Raw genomic sequence first — 13,909 nt, 5'->3', positions numbered from 1 at the left:
GTATATGTGTATGTATGAAGGGACTGTTATAAATATATTTGGATATAGGCTATCCTTTTCAATCCAAGTTGAGGGAGCTAACTTGCTTGGGTTACAAGGGATATTTGCAAAAATCACTTTGGTTCTTGAGTTCCAGGTGGTGAGCATCAGAATTCAGACAGTGAATGTTCCTATTTGTCTATTTGGCTCTGAGTCTGGGTAGCATGCCTTCAGGCAGCAGTTCACCTGACACGAGTGTGGATAGCGAGGAACACCTGGACTTCTCTTTCTCAGTGGCAGCTCCTGGTGACATGGCCATGTCAATACCAGAAACCTCTTTTTGTGGGGCTCTACTGAGTCTGGACTGAATTACTTAAGCTGAATTTGGAAAAGCATTTTATAAACCAGCGAATATCTCTGAAAGATCCAGAACTATGAACTTTCTTTTTCTATAATTAATTTTCACGTATTCATACCATTTTCACCATGCCTTTGGTAAATTTGTAGACAAACATTACTTACTTATTTATTTATTTGTTTGTTTGTTTAACAATGACGGAGAACCTAGGAGTAGCTAGGTCCACAGATACCAGATGAATAATGCAGTCTCTGCCCTTGTGGAACTTACAGTCCATCAGAACAAATAAACATACAAATTTCTATCAAACAACATGAATATCACTATTAATGAGGAGAGGGCATATTTAAAAATAAGGACAAGTTACATCTGTATACTGTGGTCTGAATATACAATACCCTCTTGCAGATGACTTCGTTTCATTATTAAATCCAACCAGCCTCTAGGAGGGCACAATGTCGGGCACAAGATCATCCCCATTTCAGATGGGGCTCAGTAAGGTTCCGTGGCCAGGACCTATGTAACTGGTAAGAGGCAATAACACATCTCAACTGGGGACTTTGTATTGTTGGACTGTAGCCCTTTTCAGTGTTCAGCACTGACTTGATGTAGATGTTTCAGAGTCCCGTTGTTCTTTTCTGCTCCCCTGGCCTGTGATTGTGTTAACTAGCACCCAAATCTGGTCAGATCTTACTGGTTACAACTACCAACCCACAGAGTCACAATGCTTTCATACTCATAAATTCCTAGGATTATAATCTGGCTGCAAATGAAGCACACGGCTCTGTGACTTAGTGCTAACGATGGCGGCCTGTGCCCAAAGCCGAGGCACCCTAGCATGCCAGAGCCCTTGCCTGCTGGTGGCGAGCAGATGTCTCCAAGGCAGAAACATGCGTGGGCATCTCCACTCCATCTGGTCACAAGAATATTGCAGGGATACACCCTGCATTCCCAGGCCCCACATCATCTGAAGGAAGAAGTTCAGCTGTGGTCACGCGTTTGTCCCCTAACACTTTCACGACCCGTGGCTGGCATTTCCTCTGGGCTGTGGGACAAGCCTAGGAAAGAAGCAGTTGGCCCAGAGCCTGCCCCTGAGTGCGACACTGGAAAGTCAGTCCTAACTAAGGCACACAGGAGTATGTCAGACTGGTCCTGGGCACAGGCCATCAGCTTAGCCAAGAGGAAGATGACGAGGCATATTGTCTTACAAATGTAGAGGAGGTAGTCTCAGCAGAGAATTAACTGCCCACCCCCACCCCCACCCCGAATTGTTAAGTGAATTTCAGTCCTAAGATCCCATTTCCTTGGTTCATTACTCTAAAAGGAAGCTAAGAATAGAATTTCAACTGAATTTCTATGATAGTTTTCCCTAGATTATTAGACACCTTACACTTCCACCTAAATGAACTGAAAGGAAATCTTGCCTATGCCTGAGGACAGAACAGCCATGGGACTGTGGACAGGAACAAGGGCTGAAAGCAGAGGCCTCAGGTTCAAGCCTGACATGATGCCCTGAATCATGTTCCCTGAAAAATCAGTGCTGAAGCCCCAATAGCTATGATGTGACTATATTTGGAGACGGGCCTTTAAAGAGGTGATTAAGTTAAAATTAGGTCAGTTAGAGAGGGATCTAATTCAGTCTGACTGCTGCTTTTATAAGAAGGGGAAATTTGGACACACAGAGAAACATCAGGGATGTGGGCAGGAGGGAAAAGGCCATGTGAGGACACAGGGAGAAGGGAGCCATCTGCAAGCCAGGGAGAGAGGCCTCAGAAGAAACCAAACCTGCCAACACTTTGACCTTGGACTTCCAGCCCCCAGACTATGAGAACATGAATTTCTGTTGTTTAATGCCACCCAGTCTGAGTCATTTTCTTATGGCAGCCCTAGCAAACTAATGTAGACCCTTAACAACAAAGAGGGTTTTGACAGGTTTGCTGAGGTTTCCTCACCAGTTAAATGGGGTTAATAATACCTTATAATATTGTAGAGTCTTAATATGGAAATGCCTACTAGAGTGCCTAGCACAAAATAGGGGCGTCATCCTATTGGCAGGCAGATGCCTCCCTGTCTAAGGAGACCCAGAAACACAGTGCAGTGGGCCTCAAAGTCAAAAGGAAGTTTCTAACCTCCCTTTGGTGCCCATAGTCAACAGTACCTGACTCAGCCTTCTCCACTGATCTCTCATCTTGGTAAATGTCAGGAGTTAAGAAATAAAGTGGCTTTTTCTCCCAGTGGATTCTACAATTCCTTCTTGTTGTACATAACCCTGGTTATTTGACCCTGGCCTTGGTTGACACCTGCAACCCGAAGCTGACACAGAGTTCTCTATCACCTGAGACTGCAGGTGCATTCCTTTCTCCCATTCCCCTGCCCAGGCTCCAGGGATCCCCTGAGGTTTGGCTCTGGCTAGAGTCAGCTGGAGTTGCCACCAAGCCTTTAACTCTCATTTCCCCACGATAACCAGAAGATGGCGCCTGCATTTCATACTTAAACATAGACTAACTTAAAAAGTCTTGAACGGGTCAGTACTTTTGTGGCCCTCACATGAACCGTTGTGTGTTCCAGGTCTTTGTCTCTGAGAGCAGACTGGATTTGGGGCCCTTCAATCTCAGGCCACAACATCTTGTCACGTAGGTGACAGGATGTAGCAATCACATTAGGAACGTTTCTTACCCCACCACCCAGATGCTTCTGCTTCACACACTACAACCTTCTATTTTATCAAACACTTATTTAGTGCTTAACTACGTCCCCTGTGGGATCCCTTATCACGTCCTGCATGGTTCAGGGTTCCTCTTCAGGGTTCCGTGTTCTGGAGAAGGCCACACACAAATGAAATGAGACTGGAAAAGAGTTAATTTGAAAAAAATGGAGGGCCAGGCGGGAGTCCGCCTCTAGGGGGAGAACTACCACTGCTCTGGCCTTTGCTATCCCTTTTTATTGAGGCTATGGGAAACACCCATATCCTTTTGGCAGGAAATTCCAATAATAGACAGTCAGCAAGAATTTACATATGATTCACAGGTGGAGGTTGCTTAAACTACCGAAGTCTTAACCAAACAATGAGTTAATAGCGCCGACCATTCAGAGCGATTAAGGTTGGCCAGCCTTCCAGATTCCCTTTTCACATTTAACTACTAGTGACAATATTCAGTTTCCTGCAGTCCCCAACATATTTCTAACCACTTTACATGCATTTAATTCTCAAAATGATATGAAGAATAGGGAGAGAAACTGAGGCAAAGGAAAATTGAATAAGTTAATGTCAAATTGAGGTTATTATGTTGTCAGGAGTCCCAGATAAAAAGTACCCGGTACTTCCATAATATATGATATATAATATATATGTTATATAGTAACATATACTGTATTATATATCATATATTATTATGTTGTCTATTAAACATAATGGTGGTCTATTATGGTGGTCTATTAAATCATAATCAGTGATGATATAAAAATATAAATCAGTTTATGAGATGTGTTTTTGTCCATGGACAACTATAGCATCCACTGAGTGAAGGAAGAAACATGGACTGTTTCTAGTTGTCATGACGAGCGGGAAATAAAGAGAAGAGGGACAAAATGCTGCCACAGCCTTGATAGGGTCTCCTAGGAGAAGATTGAGAAGTCATGGTGTGTACCTAAAGAAGGGAGGGCAGCTTTGAGGGAACAAAGGACAGGAAATGACAACTTCTGTCCCTACAGAAGAGAAAGGGGCCTATTAAGACAATAAACTTCACTTATTTTCAATTTTGGTCTAGAGCAAATTCTTCCTAATAGTCTCTTGTTCCTTAACCAAAATACACCGAGTGGCCAGATTATTATGATCTTTGAATGCATCAGAATTATATATTATATAATTATATATTATTATATATGATATATAATATATGTTATATAGTAACATATACTATATGTAACATGTATATATAATATATACTAATATAGGATTATATAGAATAATATATGATATATAATATAGTATATGTTACTATATAACATATATATCATATATTGTATATAATTATATTATATATATATACATGTGTGTGTGTGTGTGTGTGTGTGTGTGTGTGTGTATAATATATATTTTAGAGGCCTAGTGCATAAATTTGTGCATGGGTGGGGTCTGGCCAGCCTGGCCAGGGGGAGGGGACATGGGCGATTGGCTAGCCTGCATGCTGGTCGAATTCCTGGTCCAGGGGACAATTTGCATATTAGCCTTTTATTATATAGGATATACACTAAGTGGCTAGATTTTTATGCGTTCAGAGATCATAATAATTTGGCCACTCAGTGTATAAGCCTTAGTATGTGCCTTCCTTAAACCATTTTCAACATATGGAGTATGCAGCGAGCTATTTTTACCAGGATGCAAAACTATAGTGACACTTCATAGCTCCCTCCTCTCTATCCCCCATGGTATTTTACACTTACTACTACTATAGAAAATATCACATTAAATTCTCATCATTGCCGAAACCGGTTTGGCTCAGTGGATAGAGCATCAGCCTGTGGACTGAAGGTTCCCAGGTTCAATTCCAGTCAAGGGCGTGTACCTTGGTTGCGGGCACATCCCCAGTGGGGGGTATGCAGGAGGGGGCTGATCGATGTTTCTCTCTCATCGATGTTTCTATCTCTCTCTCTCTCTCTTCCTCTCTATTATAAAATCAATAAAATATATTAAAAAAATAAATTGTCATCATTGTTTATGTCACTAGATTATGTGCTTCTTTGGCAAAATATTCTATTGCATAGAAAGCCCTCAAATTATAAAATGAGTCTGACAATGTTTTTTTTGTGAAACACTGAGTAAGCAATTGTCTATTAAGAAGGCACACATATAGCTGGAATGACTGGAAAAGGCAAACTTTGACCCCTATTCATACCATATATGAAAATTAACCTGAGACAGATCTCAGAGATGTAAACATAAAGGCTAAAACCATAAGTTTTTAGGAGAAAACGAAAATACCTTTGTGACTTGGGAATAGGCAAAAGTTTCTTAGATTGGTCACAGAAACCATTAAAAAAGTTGATGTTAGACTTCATCCACATTAAAGAATTCAGCTCACTAAAATATTCCAGTAAAATAATCAATAGGCAAGTTCAGGTAGGGATAATATCAAAAAAATATATCTGACAAAAGACTTATATCCAGAATATATAAATAACTTACAACTTAATAACCAAAGAAAAGAGAAAGAGTAAAAAAAAAATTGGACAAAGGATACACAAATGGCCAATAAGTACATGACAAGCAGCTCAACATCAGTAATGATTAGTAGAAAAATGCCAATTAAAACCCTATGAAGACAATAAACTACTTATTTACACACCTACTAACTGGAAAAAAGTTAAAAAGAGTGATAGCATCAAATTTTGGAGAGAATGAGAAGCAACAGACTCTCATACTTTGTTGATGGAATGTACAATGGAACCACCTCTTTGGGAACAGATCTATAATAGAAGTGTCTTATAAACCTAAATGTAAATCTACTATATAATAGAGCAGTTTCACTCTTTGTTATTTACCCAAGAGATGTGAAAATAAATGTCCACTAAAAGACTTGTATAAGAATGCCCATAGATAAAATTTTATTCATAAAATCCAAAAACTAGAAACAGCCTGTTTATCTGCTGATAGGAAAAAAGGATACAAAAATTACAATATAATCATACAATGGTATACTATGCAGTTAAGTTTTAAAAACTTATACATTCCTCATCATGGATGAATTTCAAAACCATTTGTTGAATGAAAGAGCCTCATACACAAGAATACATGTTGCATGCCTTTTAAGAAATTCTAGAACAGTCAAATTAATCTGTGGTAGAAAAAATATTAATGTAATTGTTGCCTCTAGGAAGACTGGGGAGCAGGGATTGAAGGGAAAAGTACATGCAGGAACTTCCTGGGGTGCTGATAAGGCTCTAAAGTTACCTTGATATGGGTATAGGTTCTGTATATACATTTGTCAAAACTCAACTGGTATACACTTAAGACTTGTGCACTTTTTGCTGGATATACATTTTATGTCAAAAGAAAACTTATACACAAATATGGAACCCTAGTTAATGATATGCAAACTGAGGTGTTTGGGGGATGGGTATAGCTGTTAGCAGTTGGAATTTGTCAAAAATATAAGATAGATTGATGGAAAGATAAGTGACAGATTAATGGGTAGATATGTGATAAGCAAGTATAGTAAAATATTCTAGTAAAACCTAGATGTTGGATATACTTATTGTAAATTTCTTTCAGTGATTTATAATAAAAAGTTTTATGATAAAAAAATAGTTTTTTAAGGTCCTTTTCACATGGATCTTTTTAGGGTTAATATCCCCTTCTAGCACAGAAACCCTGAAAGTACAGTTCTCTAATGGAGTAGACATCACTTTGTCCCTGAAAGAGATATGAAGCTTAAATGGACAAATTCTGGGTGTTCAAGCTTTTATTGGCATACTCTTGTTACATTAGGGGAAAAGTTTTATTTCTATTTTTGGAGGAGTCCTTCTAAACTACTCTCTCTCCTCTCCCCGAAACACTCTCCTCTGTGTAGGAACCTTCCTGTCATCCTGGACTGGGTAAAAACTAAGAAGCCTGGAACCATGGGTGTCAACATCATCACGTCTGACTTCGTGGACCTGGTGGACTTTGCCACAACAGTCATTGAATTGAATGACCTCCTACAGGAGGATAGAGCTTTGGCCAAATGCTGATTCAATTTTTATTTATTTTAATATTGAATCTTTTGATCCAGGCTGGAGTTCTGAAGGGTTTTCTGTTAGGATGGCTCCTGGGCAGTGTTGGTGAAGTGAATAGAAGGAGAAGGAGGGTGTTTTTTCTTTTTCCCCTCCTCACAGGGCCATTCGGATGAAATCCAAGATCTTTTCATTGCATTTTTCCCCATGAGACTTTTGAAAAACTTAAGTCCAAGGGAAAAAAGCATGTTTTATAAGATCGAGGCTAAGATCTCCTCAATGGTTTATGAGGTTGAATGGAATATGGAAATGGAGTCTCCAAGATACATTAGGGTATTGTGTGTCCTCCTACTAGGCCTAGTTCCCTATTGTCTTCCAGGATGTGGTGTTTGAGTTAGTGAGAAAACTGAACCAGAAAAAACATTCCTGGTCAAAAGAATGAGTCATTGCAGGTAGGTGTACACTGCCCTGTGCGGTGGCTTAATATTAAGCTTGGGCTTTGAGGGGAGAAAGGGCCAAGCACCAGTTCTCTCTAGACATGTTGAATGTCACCACTTCATCCCTGAGAGAGTAAGACATTTATCACCAAAGTATTTCAGCTGCAAGCTGTTCTTGCATAGCTTATACTTGATAATCGGTCAACTTTATTCTTCAGATAAACAGTGCAGACTGCCCTTGGTGTTAGAAATGTGTTTCCCAGTTTGAAAGCATTGATTCCTTCTCTTTCTTTTGGCCTCTTCTTAAAAGTGAAAAGTACAAAGACCAGAGATCTTTTCATTGTGGGGCCCAACAATAGACAGACATGCATGTTTGTTGCACGCCAGATTTTTTTAAATTTAATTCTGTAGCTTTTTCCAAAATGGCTGCCAGGTAAGCACCTGCATCATTTGGTCAAAATCCTCTTTGGAGTAGGATCTTCAAGCCAGATCTTGGAATTGCATTTCTTTGTTTTCTGCCTTGGACTCAGGTCTATGCCATGGGACACAACGCTAATGGAAGGTAGCTTCTCTGTGGCACCGTGCTGGCAAACACAAGGATGCATGGAAAGTGCAATGGATTTAAGGAGGACACGCCAGTGGGTTTGGAGCCATTCCGTAACTCCTTGAAAACAAGACTACCTCGGGAGACATTTAGGATGACTTGGGTGTCGTCGAGTGAGAAATACCCAGTGTTGGAACGTTTCCAGTTCGTGTCTTCCTTGTTCTGAGCCTAGTAATCACCACTGCATGAGGGCTTTGAAACTCACAAGGGGATTTTTTTTTTTTTAAATTGATGAGAGGTGCTTATCCACGAAAAGCCCTCTTGTGTTTTATTGTATTTATTTATTTACTTATTTATTTGTAGATTAAGTATCTTCAGTGCTTCTTACCTCATGAGCACTCACCAAGGAGCTTCCTGAACTTTCTCACCCTGGCCCAATGCTGCCATGGTCTTCCTCCTTAGCAGGACCACGCATCTCAGGACTGTGAGTGGCCTGCGACTCTGCTGTCCATGTCCTGGCTCCTCAGTACATGAAGGCAGGCGGGGCTCATGTTTGGGTGTGGTCCAGATCTGAGAAGCCACTCCCAAGCCACGCACTGGGGCAGATGATGAAAAGGGTAGTGAAGAACTCTCAGTTCTTGATGAAGACCTTCCAGAAGAGGGTTGAAAAGAAAGCAGCTAGGAAGAAAACTGAGCATGGGAATGTGTGTACGTCGATGCTCCTAAGAACTGGCGGAGAATCTCTGAGGAATTGTTAGCTTCCGGGTTCTACAGGAGAAAAGATAAGCATGCAATCCTGGGTGGCTGTGTGCATGTGTACAGATCCTTGGCCCACCTCCCAGTAGTTTCCCATTCCTACTTTTCGATGCTCATGGCTGGATTTGCATGCTGCCTGCAGTGGGGGGTATCCTAGAGTTGCTACTAAAAGCACATGCACACCCCCAATTCTTGGTCTTCCAACCTTTACTCCCTGTAAAGGAATTTAAGCCCTGACCTTTAGCTTCCACAGCTCGAGGAGGTCATAACACAAATGCCTCTGGGCATTAACTTTCCTTACATTTGAGCTCCTCTCCAAGGAGGTTTCTGAGATTTTATTGTCAAATTCTTTAGGGCCTCCTATGGAAAGGAGTAAGGAAGTGGGTGCCCTCACTTTCTCAATTTCCCTTCAGTTCTGATATTAAACTCCAGTGATGAGCTCTGAAATCCCTGGCCCACCCTCAGGGTTTTATTTGTTGTTATTGTTTCATTTGCGTCTTGTTTTTAATTCATGATCAATTGCTAGGGACTAGATCAGTTTCCCTCTTCAACCCTTTGTTACTTGGCAAAGAGATAAGGAGGCAAGAGGAGAATTATTCTTCTCTGTTTTATTTGAGCCTCAGCTTTGTCCAGGTGCTTGGTGCTATGAGGCCAGGTGTGTGACAGGTGTCCACACAGGACACCAGTGACACCCAAGGGCTGCTGACTGTTCAGTGAAATGTTTACTTGATTTTTTTCCTTTAGTTTTAAAATATGTAGTTGCACTTGGGCTGTACCGTTTAACTGCACCACAGTGTTTGCATGCTAAGAGAAAAGCCATCGAGCATGACAAAGAGCACAGCCAGCGGTACCAAGGGCGTGTGCACGGAGTCCCGCTATGCATGGCGAGTGTGGGGGCTCGCTCCTTCATGCTGCTGTGGGTAGCAGCCTGACTTGCATTTTGCAATCCTGTGCAGGAGTTCTGGGAGATAGGAGGAGGATTATTTACAGTTCACCCTTGATAAGCACCCTTGAATTAGCATGATATCTGCCCCAAGAAGGGATGTGTGCATTCTGCTCCTTGACAGAAGGCCAAGCAGGAGATTCCCGTGATGGACAGACAGAAAACTGCCACCAATAAAAATGGTGACCCGACCATATCACTTATTCTCTTAAGCTCTGGAGACCTTTCTGATCAGATAAGTTTATCTTATTTACTAGTACCCAGAATTAACTTCAAGGTCAGCTAAAAAAACTACTTGATTGATCCAAAAGAGGGTGTTAGGATACAGGGCCATGGTTATCCTGAAAGGTAGACTGAATTTTTTATGAGCTTCCTGGACCATTTGCCACGTGGCCAAGGGGACCGTTACAGGTTTCAGTTAGGTTAGAATAGAGTTCAGAGGCTTGAACTTGGAGCCTATTAGAGGTGCCACGGTGGTTTCATGGGTACAGAAAATATTCTCAGGTTTGTAGAGAGAAGTCAAGATAGAGCGGGTAAAATGATAAATGGTAGAGAATTAAAATTGTAAATTAATGGCAGATTGTAAAGGGTCATGCCAAAAAATATTATCTACCTGCTTTATCAGACTCTCTAATAATTAAATTTAGTTACTTTCCTTAGTGCTGAGCCCAGACCCCTGTATTCTTGAGAATCAACAAGTTACAGTTTGAAGCAGAATTTTCTATAAACTCAAAAGAAAAGCACAAGGTCCCAGTAATGATCGATCTTCAGAATCCTAGTTTTTTTTTCATCTCCTCATCTTCACAGTTTGTGTTTCTGTTCAAGAAGACCACATGGTGGAACACTCCAGAGTTAAATGCAGTTTTGTGGTGAAACAGCATTTCCTATTTCTGTTTTTCTGAATCTTAACATAAGAGAGTGCTCCCCATCGAGACATTGTGGCAACCCAACTCGAAGGCTTAATACCAAGCTAAAGGTGGAGAAGAAGGGATGAAGACTGCAATGAAGCCACCTGTTTTCCTGGGAAGCAAAAGGGCTGCACAAATCCAGACCATCTGATAGAGTTCGTTTATGTCACAGTTGAAGTTTTGTCGCGTTCTTCATTGGCTGACGGCAGATGTTCACTGTTAGGTTCTGGGAAACAGAACGGGCTAATGAATGGGGCACAGGCATGCGGCCCCCTCCACAGCCTGAGCAAGGAAGTGATCCTGTGCTAAATCTGCCCTGTTCTTTCCTCTGGAATAACAATGCCATCTGCTTACTTTAGTGCTGTTTTTGCAAATCTTGGTCAAGCAACTCCCCAAAACATCAGGTCTAATGATGGGGTTAAATGCTATATATTGAGCAGGTGTACAGTTGTGATTCTTTGTGTGCATATATGGAGAAATGCTACTGGGGTTCATTCCTCAAAGGCGCCACTGTTAGATGGAAATTGTCTGACAGCAGTGCCTGTAAGGTTGTGAGCAGTGAGATGAGCTGGGCGGATGTGAATGTGAACACCTGAGGGTTGGGCTTTCCCCAGTGCACACCAAGTAGTCACGGCATGCCAGGAGGAGATTAATAGAAATAGTAACACAAACTCCACAGTGACAAGAAAGAAGTTTGGTTTGTATGGCTTAGAACATGGCTGTCCCTCCAAATTCCACTGACTTTCCAGTACGTCTTGGCCCTCTGCCTCAGACTCTTTCCTGCTGTCTGCCTCCATGGCTTTGTCACTCACACACCTTGTCTTGGGACACACAGGAGTGAATTGGTTGGGTGATAAGTGATTTAACTGGAAACTTTACCCTTAATTCCAATCGATACTAAAAAGCTCTTTACTGCCCCAAGATCCCCCAATTTCTTGCTAGAAATAATGATGCTAAGGTCATTCTGTCACTGGCTTGGCCCTAACCCAGAGAACGCAGCACACGATGCCATGGTGTTGAACTAGCACATTCTTAGACACTGGAAGCACTCTGAGATAACCCTTTCTGTCCTGCAGTGGATATAGTGAGTGTCCAGCCTTTTCTCCAACAAAACTTATTCTTAGAGTTTTTCAAATTCATTTTAAGCCACATCATTTGGATGAAATGCTTTTCTTTTTATTGGGAATTCAATCCCATGGTCTATTAAGACAGCTCCATCAATGGTCTAGAGCCATTTTCTATCTCCTTCAAAGAATACCACTTTCTCCTCTTGTTTCCTGGCCATCCTCTGTCATCCGCTGATTACTGTGAATCACAGGATGCTGGCAAAACTTACAGTAAAAGGCACATACACTCAGTGACGTCCAAACTCACTCTTATCACAGTGGTTTTAGCTCCTTCTTCTTCTCAGATGCATTATCCAGCTCCCCTCCCTGCTCCCAACTGATTACTAGAACTGTCCCTGATTGGACCCCAGAACTTGGGGCCAGTACTTCATTCAGATATCAGGGGCTAGCCCCCAAGCTATGAGCCCAACGAGAAGCACAGTACTTTGAAAAGTCAAATAGGCCTTTGGTAGCTTTGAACATTTGCAGTTTTACATTGGTTTAGTTTATAACACTAATGACACTTTAGTCATAAACCTCTAATACCAATATGATAAATCTTAGTAGATTGTCTAGAGGCAGTGGTACCTTGCTGCTATTATACTTACTAATTTTTACACCAATTCATTATTATATAGATTGTGTGTGCATTATTGTATTGTGTATGCATATATATAGTATATATGCCTACTGTAATACTTAACCTAACTGATCAGCATTTTAAAAATACAGTAGCCCCTCCCCCCTTACCCACAGAGGATATGTTCTAAGATCCCCAGTGGATACCTGAAACCATAGATAGTAATGAACTATATATGCTGAGTTTTTTCCTACACATACATACATTTTGACTTAAAGGAAGCATTTTATAGCTTCTCTTTGGCGTATCAGAATTGCCAGCATGTCTACTCTTACACTTTGGGGGCCATTATTAAGTAAAATAAGGGTTACTTGAACACAAATACTGCGACAGTCAATCTGATAACTTAGGCTACTAAGGGGCTGATAGGTGGTAGCGTGGACAGTATGGAGACACTGGACAAAGGGATGAATCATATCCTGGGCAGGATGGAGCAGGTTGGCCTGAGTTTTCATCACGCTACTTAGAACTGTGCAATTTAAGACTTAGGAAGTGTTTATATCTGGGATTTTACATTTAATTTATTTGGACTGCTGCTGATCATGAGTAACTAAAACCATGGAAAGCAAAACCTCAGATAAGGTTGGACTACTGTACAGATATTGTCAAATTGAAAATAAGTTTGGTCAATTCAGATAATACATGAATCTGAAAATGTTTTATTAGATATTATATTTTGTCCTCTGTGCTTGTTTTATATTACAGTGCATGCCATTAGCTAAATTATGCAAAATAATAATTGTAAATTATACCAATTTTAAGGTTAGAATTAAAATTTTACATATATGCTGCTTGATACTAGGAAATGTATTTTGTGGCATAATTATCTTATTCATACACATTTCACATGGCTTTTCTTCCCTAAGAAATAATTGTTTAAATATCTCCTTCTCCTGTCTTGTAAACTGAATTATAACTGCTTAATTCAAACTAAAATATTGTAAAGCCAGATTACCTCATTTTAACTGTGAAAAAGTTCAATCAATATGCTGATATGATGTCTTTCCTTTGTATTTAACTTGAACTACCTAAATAAGCTTGAACCTAATAATAAATATAAAACTGGAGCAGGCACTTCTCCTTTGATGTATGCACATTGGATTATCGGCCATATAAATACTTAAAAGTAACTACGAGTCTTAGTAGTAGGGGTGGGGAACTTCACACCCACCCCTGCCAAATATCACCCAACACAATACCTTCCACATGGTTGATTGCATTTAATTGGTGAATGATTTAGCAAAAATTAAGCATAGTCGTGTGAAACAAAGTAGATAAATTCAGAGGGTGAAAGAGAAAGTTGCACAATCACTGTTGCATTGCTCAGAGAGTGGGATCCATGGCAAGATGATGTGGGGTGGAAGATGGCCCTGTCCTTGCATAGCATTAATATCATGGGTCACTCACTCATTCTGGTTACCTAACAGCATGCCTTAGCTTAGTGATGAAACCTTTCTAGCCCTTGTTTATGTAGCAAATACAAAGAAGACAATAGTATCCAACTACATTTATTATATTATTTGTATT

General features: G+C 40.6%; 1 protein-coding gene across 1 annotated transcript in view; it reads left to right on the top strand.

Annotated features, from left to right (window-relative positions):
• The window catches only part of PLCXD2 (phosphatidylinositol specific phospholipase C X domain containing 2), a 58,378-nt gene extending 44,922 nt beyond the window's left edge, over nt 1–13,456 (top strand). The window contains exon 4 of the mRNA XM_036448416.2: nt 6,907–13,456. Within this exon, the coding sequence (XP_036304309.1) occupies nt 6,907–7,066 (160 nt within the window). The 3' untranslated portion in view covers nt 7,067–13,456. The remainder of the gene's footprint in view (nt 1–6,906) is intronic.
• Nucleotides 13,457–13,909: the final 453 nt, after the last annotated feature.

This window comes from Pipistrellus kuhlii, unplaced genomic scaffold (genome assembly GCF_014108245.1).
Source record: "Pipistrellus kuhlii isolate mPipKuh1 unplaced genomic scaffold, mPipKuh1.p scaffold_m20_p_2, whole genome shotgun sequence".
Taxonomy (NCBI): Eukaryota; Metazoa; Chordata; class Mammalia; order Chiroptera; family Vespertilionidae; genus Pipistrellus; species Pipistrellus kuhlii.
The sequence above is the reverse complement of the archived record's forward strand: the minus strand, read 5'-3'. Positions and strand labels throughout refer to the sequence as shown.